The sequence below is a fragment of the Geotrypetes seraphini genome, chromosome 8 (assembly GCF_902459505.1).
Source record: "Geotrypetes seraphini chromosome 8, aGeoSer1.1, whole genome shotgun sequence".
Lineage (NCBI taxonomy): Eukaryota > Metazoa > Chordata > Amphibia > Gymnophiona > Dermophiidae > Geotrypetes > Geotrypetes seraphini.
The window spans coordinates 38,487,485-38,507,280 of NC_047091.1; the positions used below are offsets into that span (position 1 = coordinate 38,487,485).

The following is a 19,796-nucleotide window of genomic DNA, read 5'->3' on the forward strand; positions in this document are numbered from 1 at the left end:
AATCTGTTGAGGTATCCCTTGACATAGAATTAAGAGACTGGGTCCATTGGTACTGCCAGCTTGCAGGGTGTTCAGAGGAGTACTATTGGGGGCAGGAAGTGTGAGGCACCTGGGACACAGACAGAGATGTAGTGAAGAGAAGGACAAATGCTGGAGGAGCGTTATAAAGGGGCTAACTCAAACCAGAAAGATTTTTTCTAATGCAGCATGAGCTCCTGGAAGTTGACTCCCTGACCCATGCAGCAGGAGTTCCTGAGGGCTCAGTTTCATTCCCTTTTTCTTCACTGTCCTTAAGCTTCATGGAATGTTCCCTAAACTCTTGCTAGTCATTCCTCTTTGCCTCCTGTGCTATTGTACCTGTATCTGCCTTTATTGGTTCTACCTCCTGCAGGCCAGACCAAGCTAGCAGTTCCCAGTGTTCAGCTTGGTGATGGGAAAGTGGGGAGAGCCTATACTAGAACTGCTAATGGCTGTGTTGAGTGTGTTCAGAGGAGGCATGACCATCTTACATCAGGACTCAGGCAAGGGAATGCAGACGTGATATGCAGAGTACATTGCCTGCATATATGAAGACATTCTGCTTTTGAATAAATATCTGATGATTATCAAAGGATGCAATGGAACCCTTGGTGTGGAAATAAAATGCACAACTAGCTCCGACCATAAAGGCCAAGCTGATCCAGTTCTGAACTTGTCTCCTCAGTGCATCTTTGAACCTACCTGGCTAAGCCCGTCCTTGTTGACATGGACTAACTGGGCAACTATACACAGAATTGCCAGTCTAGTTGAGAATTGTGTTATGATGGGCTCCAGGCCTTGTGGGCAGTGGTAGGAGTGTCCTGTAATGATGCCTCACATAAAATAGTTTAGACGGCCTTCAATTTGTTAGAATATTACACAATGAGGCAATATTGTATCAGTAATTCCAAAATATACGGTCTATTACCATATATTTTCACACCTCAATCACGCCAATGTTTTTTTATATCTAATATAATAAAAGGCTAAGCCGCGCATGCGCACTCTCATCGCGTGTTCCGTTTTCCGTGCGCTGTAGGGCACCTCAGATAGGAGTGCGCATGCGTGCGAAACACTCTCTCTCCTCCCCCGAGGTGGATGTCGGACGCGGCGGCTGTCGGCCGTGCTGTTCTTCGGTCTGCCCTGCTCCTGCGAGGAGCCGCCGCCGCCGCCGCGTCTTTCAACTTAAAAATATACTAAGGTAAGGAGCAAGGCAGACCGATCCAGGGGAGCTTTTAAAATCTTCAGGCGCGAGCGGCGGCTTGCTGCACGCGCCCCAATGCCAAGCGCCTTTTTAAAATCTTCAGACGCGAGCGGCAGCTTGCCGCACGTGCCCCGACCTCCAAACCCCCTGCCGCCATCTATTTTTCCCCCTCCTCCCTCTCGCCTACTCACAGCATTTAACTGAAAAGCGCTGCGCTGTGCTGCCACTGGCCTCACTATCTTCTCACCACTTTGGCCCGCCCTCTCACAACTTCCTGTTTCTGCTAGAGTTGGCCGCAGTGTAGAGAAGACACCGAGGCCAGCAACAGCGCGGTGCAGCGCTTTTCTTTGAGGCAAGTAGAGCGTATGCACATGGGGAACAGGAAATGAATGCTGATGGACAGGGGAAGGGAACAGGGGGAGCAGGCTAGGGATGGGTGCACAGGGAAGGGGGGAATGCTGCTGCTACACAGGGAAAGGGGGGAATGTTGCTGCTCAGGGAAGGAGAGAATGCTGCTTCTGTACAGGGAAGTGTGGGGGAATTCTGCTGTACTGGGAAGGGGAAATGCTGCTGCACAGGGAAGGGGGGGGATGCTGTTGCTGCACAGGGAAGTGGGGGAGGGGGGAAGGGAAAGGGGGCCAGGGAGCAATCTTGGTTTGTTTTGGGGGGGGGAGACAAAAGAGGGCCAGGCAGGCAGCGCACAAGAATGAAAGACAGCAGGCAGGGAGAGAGACAGAAAGAAATAAACACAGACAGACAAAGGGGGCCAGGGAGAGAGACAGACAGAAAGAAAGACAGACAGATAGTGGGGCAGAGAGAGACATAGAAAGAAAGAAAGACAGATAGACATATTCTAGCACCCGTTAATATAACAGGCTTAATGACTAGTATATAGTCAGCGAGGCCACCTCCCCACTCAATATGCTCTCATTGTGGGCGGCTTTATGCCTCAAATCGTCATCAGATCTTTAATACTTTAACTTTTTCCGTTTTCTTTTCTACTTTCTTATTTTCTTATTTAATTTCAACATATTAATAAAACTTAATTTTACTTAGCTTTAAGTTATTTAGCATCCGGTCTCAGCTCAACAGAAAGGAGAGATAACCGATATGTTTCACCCATGTAATAACAAACGGTTTTTTCAAGGCTATCACTCCCTGCAATAAAAACGGAATAAATTATTTGTATTTTCCATCTTATAAAACCCAGGGGGGTAGCGCTACTGAGCTTCAGGAGAAATGGCGGCTTGAATTTGAGCTCCGGCAAACCACTGCTTTAAAATTAAGAATACGCTTTTTCAATATAGACATCTTTCCTCCTAATTACTCACAGCGGGTGCTGGACGCATTCTCCTTTGTTTGATAACGATGTTGGCATCCAAAAGCGGTAAACGCACGAAAATTGATCCTCCTTCTCCTTCAAAACTGCAGGCCTCGAAATCGGAGGAAGTCCCGATGACCGTTCTAATAGAGGATATTCGTGCACTAAAAGACATGCTCTCAGAAACGAATACCAGCATCGAGGACATTAAGCAAGATGTGTCCATCATGAAAACGGATGTTCTCCAATCCTGTACCCGCGTGGAGTCTCTTGAGACGAAGCAGCGCGCCATGGACGAGAATGTAAAAGATTTGCAGCGCCATCTTAAACGCGTGGTGCAGTTGGAGAAAGATCTGGACAAGGCGAACGACAGGGCCCGTAAGAGAAATATTCATATCTTAGATTATCGGAGGGTCGGGAAGGCCAAAATCTAATCAAATTTTTGCAGGATACTATACCTACCTTTCTTGACATAACCTTCATACAGCCTTTTGAGATCGAAGCCGCCCACCGCATCAACTCACAGCATACACCTCATAAGAATTTCCTGAGACCAATTATATTAAGCCTTCTTTGCTTTAATCAAACTATTAAGATCATGCAAAAGGCAAAACCGAAGGCGCCGTTGAAGTTTGAAGGTCGGAACCTGTTGTTTGCTCCAGATTTGAACAAGACATCTGCACATCTACGGAAGCAGCTGCTTGAATACAGACCCCGCCTCAAAGCTCTCAACGCTCGCTTCGGGATGTTTTACCCCACTCGCTTGAGGCTCACCATACAGAACCGTACTAAAGACTTCACGGACCCGAACTTGCTTGGTGATTACCTGGAATCTATCTCTCCTAGCACGATTGACGCTACTTGACTGTTCATATGATTTTTCTAGTCTTCATTACTGCACGTGGTAGTGAGCCTGCCGGCTCCTGTTTCATTTTGGTATCTCTGTGTTATCTTCTCCTATTTTAGCTCTCCTTTCTATTCATTCTTATTCTTCAGCTCTATTTTCTGCTGATGTGGCTGCACTTTTTCTTTCTCCTAACTAACTTTTCTTAAATCCTCCCTTTGGCTTCTCATGTATAACTGTTTTTCTTTATACAAACTGCTCTCTTTAATCTGATGGTACTTTTCTTATACTTTCTATTGCAACATCAGTGCTTTCCGTTATTTGACTTGCCTCACCTGCCCTCTCCTTGTGGTAATATTTCATTCTTAGTAATCTCTTATTCCATATGTAGATACCAACATTCTTCTGTCTGTTTCGCTACTGCCTCTTATTCCCTGATAGAGATTCTCTCTGCATAACTCATATTCACTGTTACTGCCTTTACACTCGCATCAACTTGTGTATCTAATATAATAAAATGGTAAGCCGCGCATGCGCACTAAAAAAAACGTGTTCCCTGATCCGTCGCGAAAACACGATTGCGCATGCGCGGGTTTTACGTCATCACTTGCTCACAGCGGCTTTCAAATAAAAATAAAAAATTACACAGCTGCAGCGGCCTTCCTCACCCCCGCCTCTCACTGTCAATGGTATCGGCTCCTCTCTCGAACTGCACCAGGATCGAGAAAGGAGCTGCAGCGCCGGCTTTCAACTTAAAACAAAAAAAATAAAAAAAACCCAACTGGAGATCGCCGCTCTCACCCGGCTCCCACTGTGCAAACCCCCCCCCCAACTGGAGATCGCTGCTCTCAACCCCCTCCCCCCCCAACTGGAGATCGCCGCTCTCACCCGCTCCCACTGTGCAAACCCCCCCAACTGGAGATCGCCGCTCTCCCCCCCTTCCCCCCCAACTGGAGATCGCCGCTCCCACCCGCTCCCACTGTGCAACCCCCCCAACTGGAGATCGCCGCTCTCCCCCCCTCCCCCCCCAACTGGAGATCGCCGCTCTCACCCGCTCACACTGTGCAACCCCCCCAACTGGTGATCGCCGCTCTCCCCCCCTCCACCCCCAACTGGAGATCGCCGCTCTCACCCGCTCACACTGTGCAAACCCCCCCCCCCCATGGGAGGATGCGCCGCAGCAAAGTGCTGCACAGGTACTGGAGGGGGAGAGACATATCGCTTCTGCACCGGTACAAACATCCCTCCAGCGTTGGCACTCGCTGCACGTTAAACAGGCTGCTTCGGCCTTTCTCCTGCAGTTGAGTCCCTTTGCCGCTTCACTGATTACGTCATCAATGACGCAACAGAGAGCCTCAACGGCAGAATAAAGCAGAAGCAGCCTGTTTAACGTGCAGCTACTGCCAACGCTGGAGGGAGGTTTGATATTAAAGTCATCTTGCTGGGAGGGTCGCAGAGTCAGCGGGGGTTGGGCTGGGAGGGGAGAGAAGCGTCTGCCTCGGGTGCTTCAGGCAGCAGCAGCGTTTACAATTCGCTGCTGTTGCTGGCTTCAGGCCTTCCTCTCTGGCCGGTCCTGCCTACTTCCTGTTTTCATGAAGACAGGACCGGCCAGAGAGAAAGACCTGAAGCCAGCAACAGCAATGAATTGTGAATGCTGCTGCTGACCAATGAAGTAGTTAAATGAGGAAAGGGAGCAGAGGGGGAGAGAATGCCTTGGAGGGAAGGAGGAAGGTATGCCAAACCAAGGCAAAAGGAAGGAGGAGATGGAGAGAGGCCATATGGGAGAGAAAGAGAGAGATAGAAAGAGAAGAGAGGGCAGTGAATGGAAGGGGCAACATAGAGGGTGAACAGTATTCTAGCACCCGTTAATGTAACGGGCTTAAAGACTAGTTCATTATAATTGTGTTGTTATATGCATTGGTTTGCTGGTACTCGTTCATGCTTGCTATTTTTCCCTCACTCATTGACCCGTTGGTCTATTCTTTTTGCCATATGATTGCTCCTTGGCATAGAGAGTGTACATTATATGGAAGTGCTGCTCATGTTTTGATCATATGTACAGTATTTATACTTATTGTATTATCCTTTTATTATGCCTCTTAACTGTATCTTGCTTAATGTGAAAGGATTGCATAACCCGTTAAAAAAGGTAAAAATATCTCAGTATATATCCCAGTTCCACCCGGACGTTGTCCTTCTGCAAGAAACGCACCTTGATGCACAGGAAGCCTCAAAATTCACTTGCAACTGGGCTTTACCCCCTTTTTTTTCACCTTCCAAAGATAAGAAAAATGGGGTTATTCTACTTATTAGGAGACATCCTGACCTTATAGTCACTGATCAAGCCTGTGACACTGAGGGCAGATGGGTGAGAGTCACCCTCTCTTTTCAACACTCGTCTTTAGCAATATTCAACATCTATGCTCCCAACAAAGACTGCCCTGACTTTTTTCATGACCTGGCAAACTCATAGTAACATAGTAACATAGTAACATAGTAGATGACGGCAGATAAAGACCCGAATGGTCCATCCAGTCTGCCCAACCTGATTCAATTTAAATTTTTTTTTTTTTCTTCTTAGCTATTTCTGGGCGAGAATCCAAAGCTTTACCCGGTACTGTGCTTGGGTTCCAACTGCCGAAATCTCTGTTAAGACTTACTCCAGCCCATCTACACCCTCCCAGCCATTGAAGCCCTCCTCTGCCCATCCTCCTCCAAACGGCCATGCACAGACACAGACCGTACAAGTCTGCCCAGTAACTGGCCTAGTTCAATCTTTAATATTATTTTCTGATTCTAAATCTTCTGTGTTCATCCCACGCTTCTTTGAACTCAGTCACAGTTTTACTCTCCACCACCTCTCTCGGGAGCGCATTCCAGGCATCCACCACCCTCTCCGTAAAGTAGAATTTCCTAACATTGCCCCTGAATCTACCACCCCTCAACCTCAAATTATGTCCTCTGGTTTTACCATTTTCCTTTCTCTGGAAAAGATTTTGTTCTACGTTAATACCCTTTAAGTATTTGAACGTCTGAATCATATCTCCCCTGTCTCTCCTTTCCTCTAGGGTATACATATTCAGGGCTTCCAGTCTCTCCTCATACGTCTTCTGGCGCAAGCCTCCTATCATTTTCGTCGCCCTCATCTGGACCGCCTCAAGTCTTCTTACGTCTTTCGCCAGATACGGTCTCCAAAACTGAACACAATACTCCAAGTGGGGCCTCACCAATGACCTGTACTCAGTCACTGCTATGGGCGCAATTCCTTCACTCGTTGGAGGTGACTTTAATCTCACCCTGGACCCTGACTGGGATAGGAAATCATCTGCTCCTCACAAATCTACTAAGGCTTGGCTGGATTTCTCCGACATAATTCAACATCTGAATCTATGTGACCCATGGGGAATTACCCACCCGGACACACACAAATTTACTTTTTTTTCCTCACCACATTCTTCTTTCTCAAGAATTGACTTTTTCTGGTATCTGCATCATTATTACCCTGCGTTTCCAGTACACATATTCATCCTATTACTGTGTCTGACTATGCCTTGATCAGCATGGAACTTGGCTCTATTGGTTCTACGCCATTGAAACCCTGTTGGAGATTCGACTCAACACTCCTTGATGATCCTGAATTTGTGAACCTTGTCACGAACAGCATTAAATAATTTTTTCTATTCAACTCAGTGGATCATACTTGCTGGACTACCCTCTGGGACACGCTCAAAGCCTACTTGGGTGGCATAATTATTTCTTACAAATCCAAGAAGAATAAAATTTCTGCACAACTCCGTTCTTCCTTAGAATCTCAGATTCAATCCCTTGAATCTCTTTTCTGCGCTGACCCGACTAATAATGCTCTCTTTGATCAACTGATGAAGTTACGCCTTCAATACAATAATCTGCTGGCGAACTCGGCAGGTAAGACTTTATTCATGAGAGAGGCGACTTATTATGCAGAACACGACACTTCAGGCCATTTATTGGTCAATTATTTAAAGTCACAATCAGAACGGACCTATATAACATCCATAAAGTCCAAAGATGACCGTATATTGGCCAGATTTCATGAATACTACCAGGAGTTATACACATCGCAATCGCCCACTATCAGTGACATTGACACTTTCTTCAACCAATTGGAGGGACCTGTGATCACTGACGGTGATAATGATCTATTTTGCTCACCTTTTACTGAAGTCGAACTTACTGCAGCTCTATCAGACATGGCCAAAGGAAAAAAACCCGGCCCAGACGGCTTCCCAGTGGAGTTTTACCTTGCCTTCCAATCTCCTCTTTTTCCTCAACTGCTGGGTCTGTTTAACTATCTGATTCAAACTCAAGCTGTTTGTGGTTCTTTTACTGAAGCTGTGATAGTTGTCTTACCTAAAGCTGGCAAAGACAAACAAGTTCAAAGCTATCAACCTCTATCCATGATAAATGTAGATGCTAAGCTTTATGCGAAAATCCTTGCAGGTAGATTGCAAAGAATCCTCCCCAAGTTGATTTCATATGAACAAACTAGATTTATGCATGGACGCTTATCACACAACAACACGAGACTCTTCTTCAACATCCTCAAAAATGTGGAAACTCTGGATGCACCTCACATCGCTATTGGATTAGATGCCGAGAAGGCTTTTGACAGGGTGGAATGGATTTTTCTATTCCACGCCTTACAGCGTTTTGGTTTCTCTGAGCCTGCTATCAACATGATTAAAGTCTTATACACCTCTCCCTCTACTAAAATCTTGATAAACAGTCAATTATCGGCTCCTTTTCATCTCAGTCGTGGCACTCGCCAAGGATGTCCACTGTCTCCCTTACTCTTTAATATTGCATTGGAGCCACTTCTACTCTGCATCAAGAACAATTCAAACATTTGTGGCATAACAAAGGGCTCTGTTCTCATCAAATACTCGGCTTATGCTGATGATATACTGCTTTATACCACTCCTGACTCTCTATCTCACATCCTCCAAACCATCTCTGCGTATGCCACTGTGTCTGGTTATAAACTTAATCAATCTAAATCGGAAATTATGCCTCTCAATCATCCTGAGGTCAAACATGAACTTCAGCGCATTGATTTTACTTGGTCTGATACTGCACTAAAATATCTGGGTATCTACTTTGCACCCACAATTGACAAAACCATCTTGCTGAATGTGACGAAACTAACCTCCATTATCAAAGACCTTTTATCACGTTGGACACCTTTACGGCTCACGTGGTGGGGAAGACTGAATATGATACCAACTCTACTTCCCACCACCTTCTATGCTACAGTTGAAAAACTTCTTACTGCCTTTTTGTGGTGTTCCAAACCTCCAAGAATCGCGTTACACAAATCAAAGGCTAATAAAGGATGTGGGGGAGTCAACTTCCCTGATTTTCACAAGTATAATATTGCCTTCATCATGCAACAGTCTTCTTACTGGTTTCTGTTACCCTTTGCTGATTACTCATCAATATGGCTGTCATGAGAGTTGTCCTGCTGCGCTCCCCAACCTTTACACCTCCTACCATTCCAACACATTCCCAAATCTGCAAATCCCATCCTACACAGTGCAAAACTCGCAGTTGGAATGATTGAGAAATTTCTGTCTCATCCCTGGTTATTTACCATGTCTGCTCCACTGTAACTTTAAGATACAGAATGAACCTATTTGCTGGTCTGAATGGCAAGGATGTGGTATATGGACTGTCCAAGATCTCAGAGGGGTCAACTCCTGGATGACCTTTAGCCAACTACAGCAACGCTATCATCTCAACAATAATCAACACTTTCGCTGGATCCAACTGATACACTGTCTGTCTTCCTCTATGCGTAAGTCACATCTCGTCACTGAAACACCCAGCCTATTGTCTCTGTATTCTACACTGCAAACCGCCAAAGGCTGTGCGTCCCTCTGGTATAAATGGCTACAGGCAGAACTTTACCGTCAACCAACTGGTACTGAACACACATGGGAATTTGACCTGCAAATTTCTCCTATGGTGGACTCTTGGAAATAAGTGTGGCTATCATTAACGCGTAACTCTTGTTCTTCAACACTCAAACAGTCTGTCTTCTTTGTACTGCACAGAGCTGTGTGGACTCCGCATAAGTTGTCTCATTTTAAATCTTCCGAATCTGGACACTGTTGGTCCTGCGCCAAAGAAACAGGTACCTTTTTACATCAACTTTTTCATTGTCCTTTGATTAACCCATTTTGGCAATCCATCTGGAAAACCATGAGCGAGATATTTTGCCACTTATCCCTGCCATTGTCATTCTCGGCACTCACCAACTTAAATTCGCTCTGACTGAGGGTGACTCGAAGCTCTTCAACTTATTGTTGCAATTGGCCATTAAATTAATATTACAAAACTGGAAAAATGTCTCATTGGTGACTTACTCCATGTGGTGGAATATGATCTGTGTCACAGCCAAGTTTGAGAGGGCTGCGGCCCTCAAAAATAAATCCCTATGTTCATTCGAGCACACCTGGAAGCTTTTATTAAATGTTTCCTTATCTCCTCACATTTGAACTGAGTACATACTTGGGTTGTTCTTATTACTATACGACATTTTTGTCCTTTCCTAGTCATTCATATCATCTGTTATGTAGGCCTTACTGTTCGATTGAACTGATTATGCCTGCACTTCCGTATTTACCCTTTTTCTTGTTACTGTACATTGTTACTTTTGTACTTTTTTGAAACAATAAAACTTTATTGAACTTAAAAAAAAACCCATCAAAAAACTCGTTCCTATTTATTTTAAACATTTCCCTTTTGTTTACCTCATATCTCACACTCCATTCTGAACAGACCAATTCCCTCTCCAGACATGGAGGAAGCAGTTTCAACTTCCTGTTTATAAAGAACCCTCCCAACTCAGACGCCCTGATAGACCATGCCGGCGTCTGACGTCAGGACGGCTCCAACCACTTATTTGCTATACATTCATACATATTTAATTAGAATCTCCTTTTCTTTTCTTTCAAAGATGACATATTTACAGATGCGCCCCCTTGGCAACCCACCTAGACAAGAGTGGCCCATTCTAACTCATTATTTAAACCATGGGATATTACTGTATTCACTCAATATATCCACCGTTGTTCTACATAGTTTAATCTCTCCTCCCAATTCCCTTCTCTCTCCATTTTCACTACATCAATCACCCTCTATTTAAACTGATCTGCCTTATGTTGTTTCTCAATATAGTGAGGTACAATAGGGGCTTGCATACTTATTGTAGTTATCCTAGATTTATGTTCATTGAGCCGTAAATGTACAGCTCGCTTCATCCGACCCACGTATACTAGATTACATGGGCAGATAATTATATAAATCACCCCAAAAGATTTACAAGTAGTATGTTTTCGGGCTCTAATCATATACCCAGTTTGGGGATCTCTCCATTCATAATCTTCAATAGTGGTATCACACCATTGGCATCGTTGGCATCTAATGTGCTCCCCTTTAACCGCTTGATTTCTATCTGGCCCTTTGGGAGATCTTAGTATTTGGCCAATCGTTCTACCCCTTAAGAACGCAAACATTGGCAGTTCTTCAAACCCTATATGGAGGGATAAAATGTGCCAATGTTGTTTTATCAAAGAAACCAACATCTTAGTAGCCACTGAATAAGGTAGTACGCAGACTATCCTGTTGTCCTCAACTGGTTCTCCTTTCTCTTGTATGAACAACTCCCTGTAGGCATATCTAGCACGTAGATATGCTGTACGTTGTCACCTGCCGGATCCGCGGAGAAACTGCAGGGGACCGCCGACAGATAGCAGCACAACCCAGGCGCGGCTCCCAGTGGGGGAGACCTTACCAGTGACCCAGTCCTTTGGCTTCACAACAATAAACACCAGCAAAAGCCTATTCAGACTAATGCCAAAAGTTTAATTTGTCCAAAAATAGGAAACAAAATACAAGGAAACTATTTCACTGATTTTCTTCTTCCCCAAAAATGGTTCCTAACAGTCAATTGCAAATCAGTGAATAAACTGAAGTTTTGTCCCAGGTAAGTCAATGCAAGTCCTAGGTAATGCGCTGGTAGCTTCACACAGATTCAAACCAGAAAATCAACACACAAAAAAAGCAACAACAAAATATTCTTCACCTTTCTATCTTTACACAACTATCCACAAAAACAAACTTTAGAAAAAAAATCCCGCAGTATTGGAGACTTTGTTTCTTTAAGCAAAAGCAACTCTCCAGCCTTTCAACGGTTGGGCAACAGAATTGCCGGGCCCCTTTACAATGGCTTTTGCAAGCACCCACAAAGACCCAACCCTAGCTCTTCGGGGAATCCTCCCCAATTCTGTAAGTCCATTGGGTTTGTCAGGTAGAAAGAAAAACCCCAAGCCCAAAAAGAAACTTCCACCAGCTTTTCCCTGGCTTAAACACAGCTGGAGTGTAGCAGCTTAATTAATGCTGAATACTGCTACAGCACTGTTTTCCAGCCCAGCCCCCACTGCTGAGCAAAAAGGAAAAACTCCTTCAAAACAAATAGTTCTCTAGAAAATTGTCCCAACAAGATATTCCCACAGAAAAATAGTAACTTCAATCATTAGTGGGAGACTGCCAAACTCACATCCATGGATTCCACACATTCAGCTCCAAGCATTTCCCATTCAGCAGTGTCCATGCTTTCCTCTGGAACTATTAGCTCTGTTGAATCCTGGGCTGTGGAATCTTCACATTCCATAGGTTCCTGGCCGAGGTCTGGCCTTTGCCAGGCCTGGAGAGTCCTCTCTGCCAGGTCTTCGTGTTCTGTCTGCCTCACTGACCTTGAGAGCTGTTTAAAAGAGTTACGGCCACTCCCTACCTTAGATGGCTGGAGCACTGATTTGCGTGCTCTCTGGCTCCCTCCTAGGTCACTGGGCAGATTGCTATTAGGAAATTGATTAAATCTCCTAAGGGAGCTAACTCTTACTAGGCTGCGGAGCTAGTCTGGGTTCCAGCTCCTGGTTGGGCTCATATTCCTCAGGGTAGGCATCTCTGCTTTCGGTATCCTCTGACTCATCATTCTCACCTAGTTTCCTGCCTTGGGCAATGGATTTGCTACAGGCTTTAAACCTGACATGATCATCTGTAGGGATGGAAATGTCACAATGCATAGATCTCTTAGGTATCCTCGTTGCTCAAATCTATCCTCTAACTCTCACCACTACCTTAAAATCCTCTACTATTGAACACACTCTCCGGGCCCTTAAAAACTGGCTAATAGGGAGGCAATACTTCAAACGGTAAGGGTGGTAGCTATCAAAATGCAATAGGGCATTACGTGCTATGGGTTTCCTATATAAAGTGGTCCTAAGTCAAAAATCTTCCTTTATAATCAAAATGTCCAAAAATTCTATCCTATCTCTATTATAAGAGGCTGTAAATCTCAGATTTGGATTTTGGACATTTATCCATGCTATAAATTCTACTAATTCATTCTCAGGGCCTTCCCATAGGAAAAAGATGTCATCTAGAAATCTTTTCCATAAAGGAATTTTTCTTCTGTATTCAGAAGGATAGATAACCTGCTCCTCAAATTTACCCATTAAAGGGTGGCTATCGAAGGGGCCAATATGGCCCCCATAGCCACCCCCTGAGTCTGTTGGTAAAATACCCCCTCGTATTCAAAAAAACTCAATTTTATAACCCATTTGGTTAATTGCATCAAAAAATCTGTGCTTATCTAGTGTTTCTTTGATGACTTCTAAGGCTCCATCTTGCGGGATCTTGGTGTATAAAGACACCACATCAAGCGTGACTAACCAAGTGCGGTGTTGTATCTGTCTATCTTCTACCAACAATCGCAACAGATGGGATGAATCTTTCAAAAATGATTTGACCTTCATAGCTGCTGTTTTCAGAAATACATCAAGAAATTTAGAGAGCGGCTCTAATAAACTATTTCTAGTGTTCACTATGGGCCTCCCTGGAGGGGTTTCTAGAGTTTTATGAATTTTAGGCACAAACCTAATCTGAGGGATCTTAGTGTACTTTTCTAATAGGAATTGATATTCTTTTAATGTTATACTACCAGTTTGGTAATAGGACGTAATGAAATCAAATATTTCTTTCATAAGTATCTCCACTGGATTGTTAATCAGTCTTAGGTATGCCTCGCTATCACTCAGTTGACATACAGCCTCTACCTGATATGCTTCCTTACTTTGAACAACAGTAGCCCTTCCCTTATCGGCCTTAGTTATAGTTATCTCTTCCATATCTCGTAACTGATAGAGGGCTTGATGTTGCTCATATGTAAGATTACTTCGAAATTTAACTTTGTCCACTGACTTTTCATATTTCGTCAAAACATCCATCACATGCTCTCGAAATGTTACTAAGACTGGATCCATAGATCCCGGTGGGGTCCATTTAGATGGTTTTTTAATAACTGATAGATCTGTATGTTCTTCAATACCAGTTTGGCTTTGAAAAAAAATCTTCAAATGCAGTTTAAGTATAAACTTGTAAAAAATATTTTAAGTTGAAAAAAATCTGGTGGTTCTTGGATCACATATCCTAAGCCCAACTGCAAGACCCCTAACTGCTGTTGGGTCATTGGCTTAGAAGAGATGTTCACCACCAGGGATTCTATTTCTGCTTGGTCCCTCTGTCTCGTGACATACCCCGACCTCTTGTTCTGGACTGGGCATTTCTCAAAGTTTGTACTTCATCCCCCGATGTCCTAGTAGAGGATGTATCCCCCGATTCTCCACTCGTGACCTCTGATTCCTCCGTCGGTGAGCCAAAAGCAACTTTCTTTTAGCTACTATTAGAACTGGGGGTACTTTTTTTTATTCCATGTATATACCTTCCCAGCTTGATAGTCTCTTTCATCTCGCTTCCATTTTTTTATCTTAGTCTGTTTAATAGAATCCCGTAGCTTCTGGGAGTGAATCATAAAATTATTTCCTCTTAATTTCATATTCTTCCTTCTCCATATGTAGTTGTAGGTCTAATTCTAGGTCATTCGCCTTCACCTTCAGATCTTGTTCAATAGTAGTAGTAGTCTCCACAAGTAGAATCATCAGGTCCTGGGAACATCTATTAAGAATCCCTATCCATTTGTCCATAAAGCTCTTATCCATAGCCATTAATTTGGGTTCCTTCAGGATCCGTAAACCACGCGGGATCATAGCTTTTTTGAGATATTGATCTATAGTGCTGCTGTGCAGCTCAGCCCTAATCAGTCTTTTCTGCATTATTTCCTACTCTTGCAAAGAAGATTGCCCCAGGGAGCCCTCCACATCATTATCCAATAAGACAGGTCGGGACAAAATAGTCCTAAAATAGTGACACACATGTGCTGCCTTCTAACACATGTCCCTGATGTACTAGTAAACTGCTCCTTCTTTCATTCCTCCCCCCCCCCCCCGGCCCAGTTCTGGGCCCTCATACTGATGAGGGGTGCCAGATAAGTGAGGGCATTTGAATCCATGGTTGTGTTCACAATACGCTGATTACTGCAGAGGGAAGGCTTGTCTGTATTATCTTCCCTCTATAAGATGTTAGGCCTACATTTTCTTGCAAGTCTTACTCCTGATTCTTCCTCATCCCGTGGTTTTCAGTACTATCTTTACACTGATGACTTTCAGATCTACCTCTCTACACCTGAAATTTCACCAGGATTCCAGATCCAAGTCCCAGTCTGCTTGTCTGACTTTGCTACCTGGATGTCCCATCGCCATCTTTTTCTCCTAAACCCAACTCTCCTATTCCTCATTCTCAATTTCTGTGGTAACACTGCCCTCTTGCCTTTCTCCTCAGCTCTTAACCCTGGGGTCATCTTTAGCTCCTCTCACTTTCTCTTTCTCTACACTTTGAAAACCTATTATTTCTTTTTAATATCACCCAAATTCATTCCTTTGAGCACAAGACTAGAGAATGACACCGGGACAAATTTTTCCCCCATCCCCGTGGGAACTCATTTTCCTGTCCCATCTCCACGAGTTCTTTTCCTGTCCTTGCCCCATTCCTGCAAGCCCTGTCTTCATCTGCACAAGCCTCAAACACTTTAAAATCATAAGTGTTCGAGGCTTGTCCAGTTAAGGCACAGCTTATAGAAATGGGACAGGAACAGTGACAAAACTCACAGGGACAGGATGGGGAAATTGAATTCCTGTGGGGATGGGGAAAATTTGTCCCCATGTCATTCTCTACACAGTACCAAAACCCTTATCCACCTCCCGCTTAGACTACTGTAGCTTGCTCCTCATAGGTTTCCCACAAAATCATTTATGTCTCCTTTAATCTATTAAAAATTCTGCTGCATATCTTATTTTCCACCTGTACTGCTACTCTCATTTCATTGGCTACCTATACATTTCCACTTATAGTTCAATCTCCTCATACTGATTTACAAGTGCATTCATTCTTCAGATCCTCAGTATATTTTCTCTCTTAACTCTCCCTACACCCCTCTTCAGGAACTCTGTTCATGGGTTGTCACTTATATCGGTACCCTTTTGCTCCATCACCAACTCCGAACTCCATAACTTCCATCTTGCTGCATTGTATGCCTGGAATAGACTTCCTGAGTCAGTATGCCATGCTCCATCTCTTCAGTATGCCATGCTGCATGACTTCATGCAGATCTAAATGGGTGATATATGTTATTCTGTGTCCTTGTGACATGTTATATGTTGGACGCACTCAAAGATCGATCAGGACCCGTCTCATAGAACACAGGTCCCGTATACACACGGGTTCTATGACTGCTCCCATGGTTCCCCATTGCATATTAGCCAACCATTCCTTTCAAGATCTTAGGTGGTTTGTTATAGAACAAGTTTTTGAGGATTACCAGGGAGACAGATTGACTCGAATTCAATACAGAGAACAATTTTGGATATTTGAGCTCCAATCTTTAACCCCCAAGGGTTTGAATGACTACATTGAGTGGCAACACACTTACTGAATGTGAATGTTTCTTTAAAGGATTTGTTTCAAGTTTCTTTGCAAGTTTTTCTGGTCAGGTGCTTGGTCACCTGACTATTTTATTTCATTCCACCTGTTTCTGTTTTTGCGAGTTAAAAAGAGGGCGTCCTCTCCAGACCAGTGCCATTTCTTTCTTGCTTTACTTACGAACTTGAGAGTCATTGAGCAGTGCGGTTCCTGAGGAAGGGGGCGTTTACCCCCGAAACGGAGTCCGTTGGACATTTACTTTGCTTACTGCTTGTGGATCATCATCTCCACTACACACGGAGAAGCTAAGTTCTTTCAGGCTGTGTATTTTTGAGTTTGGTTGGATTTGGACACTAACTTTCCAGCTTGGCCCCCAGCTTAGGGGTAAGAGATGAATTCCTTCTTTATTTTGATAATGTGTGTTTTTTTCATTTGAGTTTTTTCACACATTGCACATTTGCACTATTTAGGCATTAGAAATATTATCCGGAGCAAGCCCGGGGATGTTTCGCAGTTAACACCTTTCTGGGTGTAAACCCGCGACAGCTGTTCCCTGGAGATTCCAGAGGTTGCTGTGTGACTGAGGGCTTGTCCGTTTAATACTCTTAAATTATAGATTTCTTCTCATTTTCATTCAGTTTGGAGTTGGACTTCATCTCTTTCCCCCAATCTTTGTAGACTTCTTGGGGTGAGGGAGGTTCTTTATTTGTTATGCTCCATCTCTGGCATTATTCAAATCCAGGCTACAGGCCTACCTTTTTGAGGCTGCTTTTAAATCTTCATCCCTTATTTGCCTGTTTAAAACTTATGTTTTAATCATTCTGTTAATAAATGAAACTCTCTACGGTAAATCTCTTATTTGGCTTGTTTATCTTGAATAGACTGTAAGGCTGGTCGAGTAGGGATGGTTGTTTACATTTTGTGTACAGTGTTGTATAAATCTAGTAGCACTATAGAAATAAGTAGTTGTAGCAGTTAAGGGGCAATGGACTTAATGAATTTGGATCTGTGGAAGGCAGAGGGCACAGGTCTTGGTTATGGCAGCGGTAATAAAGTACAGACTTTTATTCTGACAAGGAATGCATGCTTCAACCCTGCTAAATATCATGGGCTTTTGTTCTGGGGTGGAATGGAACGCAGGTTTTCATGTGACTTTGTTGAGTGGTGATGCCTCTTTTTGTTATCTACTTTGGACCCTGGATCTACTTTACCATGTGTGCTGGAATCTTAGGCAGTGCTAGGAAAGGCTGCAGTTGTGCCTATTTCAACAGTGCTTGGGAGGGGGTGTTCTATTTTTCTCTCGCATACATGAACACATGTTCAGTTGATGAAAGAATTAAGCCTGTATGTTAGATAAAATGTTGGCATATTTCATTGGCATTTTGTAACCACATTTATGAAACGATCACTAGGAATCCAGTGCTGTTTCATGTTTAGAAACATAGAAACATAGAAAATGGTGGCAGAAAAGGGCTATAGCCCACCAAGTCTGCCCATTCCAAGTATCCGCCCCCCCTGAATTCACTCCCTTAAAGATCCCACGTGAGCATCCCATTTACTCTTAAAATCCGTCACGCTGCTGGCCTCAATCACCTGCAGTGGGAGTCTGTTCCACTGATCCACCACTCTTTCGGTGAAGAAGTACTTTCTGGAGTCTCCGTGAAATTTCCCTCCCCTGATTTTCAGCGGATGCCCTCTGGTGGTCGAGGGTCCCATGAGACAGAAGATATCATCTTTCGACTCGATGCGACCCGTGATGTACTTAAACGTTTCAAACATGTCTCCCCTCTCTCTTCGTTCCTCAAGTGAGTACAGCCGCAACTTCTTTAGTCTTTCTTCATACATGAGATCCTTGAGCCCCAAGATCATCCTGGTGGCCATTCGCTGAACCGACTCGATCCTCAGCATGTCCTTACGGTAGTGTGGTCTCCAGAATTAAACACAGTACTCCAAGTGAGGCCTCACCATGGATCTGTACAACAGCATAATGACTTCAGGTCTCCTGCTGACAAAACCTCTACGGATACAACCCATCATTTGTCTTGTGTATGTAGCTTATACTGCTGCTTACTGTGCTGCACACCTGTCATGCGATGAGTCAATTCTGGTTTGCATGTATATATGAGAAGTTTGTACTGCTACTGCTTATCGTGTAATGGTGTAGTTCGTGTGTGTGTGAAAATCTTGTACTGCTGTGTGATAGGGAAGTATGAGCCTTTGTGGGGAGGAAATGAAACTTGCATTGCCGTTGCTGGTTCTGTCTATGTTTCATGTGGATGGAGTGTATGTGTGTGAGGAAGCTTGTGCTGCTGTCATTTTTGCTCCCTGGTTGTGTAGAAGTTTTGGTTTTTAGTTGCTAGTGTAATCTTGTATTAGTCTTAAATGCATCAGTCAGTAACATTTCCCTTCTCCTTTAGGATGAAATCTGCTGTGAGTGGAAATGAGGCAGCACCTAGCACGGAAGACTCAGATTTGGAGAGACTCAAACAGGTAATGAGACTGAGACTGTTGCAAAGGGTCAGGATTCTGGTTGACCCTGCAGGGGATATATGACCTAGTCCCTGTGCCCTACTAGGACTTGTGTTAGGGTAGTAAAATGGGGGAGATCCTTCATAGCCCTCACTCCATTTTAAACATGATCTCTTATGCTGCATCTGTTTACAGGAACTGGTGGAAGAAGTTAGGAAAGAATTGCAGAAAGTGAAAGATGAAATCATTGAAGGTGAGAAGCTGGGTTTTGCTATATGCTGCATCTCCCTCCTTGCCCAGAACTTGAAAACTGTTATTCAGATCTTATTTATTTGTCACAATTCATAATTCCATATACTTCATCCTGAATACTTCTTTCTATTCAACAAAACTTGTTGATGATTCCCTTGTTTAGGTGTATACATCTAGATTCTGTTGTGATTCAGTATTCAGTGTCACAGCCCCAACTCTTTGGAACATAACATAACAAAATTTCTTATATACCGCAGCTACCTCGTGTTTCTGTGGGGTTAACAAAAATAAAAATACAAGTATATCATATATAAATACAACACACGTAGCACGGGTTTTAGCATAGGCAGCGGCGGTAACTGCTCTGACGCTCATAGAATTCCTATGCTGCCGGCGCTAAAACCCATGCTACGAGTTAGTAAAGGAGGGGGACAATTAATCAAAATATTTGCCAGATAAATCAGTCTTCATAGATTTTCTAAATACCAGATAGTATGTATCTTTCTATATCTACTTCTTAACTTGTTTATCCCATAATGCTGCCTGATACACTAAGATCTTACTACGGAAACGTTTATACACACATCCTTTTACAGAAGGAAAGTCAAAGATCTGAAGATCACGTTGATGTTTTCTATTGGCAAATTTAAAATGATCCCATGAGATAACTGGGTAATAACCCATTAAGAGCCTTGAAACATACCTCAAAGGTTATGGCTTGAGATGTCCCTTCCAAAAATTCAAACTGATCTGAAGACTTACTTATTTTCTAA

At 43.6% G+C, this 19,796-nt stretch overlaps 1 protein-coding gene across 1 annotated transcript in view; it reads left to right on the plus strand.

The window, feature by feature from the left end:
- VASP (vasodilator stimulated phosphoprotein) overlaps positions 1-19,796 on the plus strand; it is a 306,350-nt gene that overhangs the window by 249,908 nt on the left and 36,646 nt on the right. Inside the window, exons 11-12 of the mRNA XM_033954725.1 lie at positions 18,720-18,792; positions 18,967-19,024. Coding sequence (XP_033810616.1) covers positions 18,720-18,792; positions 18,967-19,024 — 131 coding nt within the window. The remainder of the gene's footprint in view (positions 1-18,719; positions 18,793-18,966; positions 19,025-19,796) is intronic.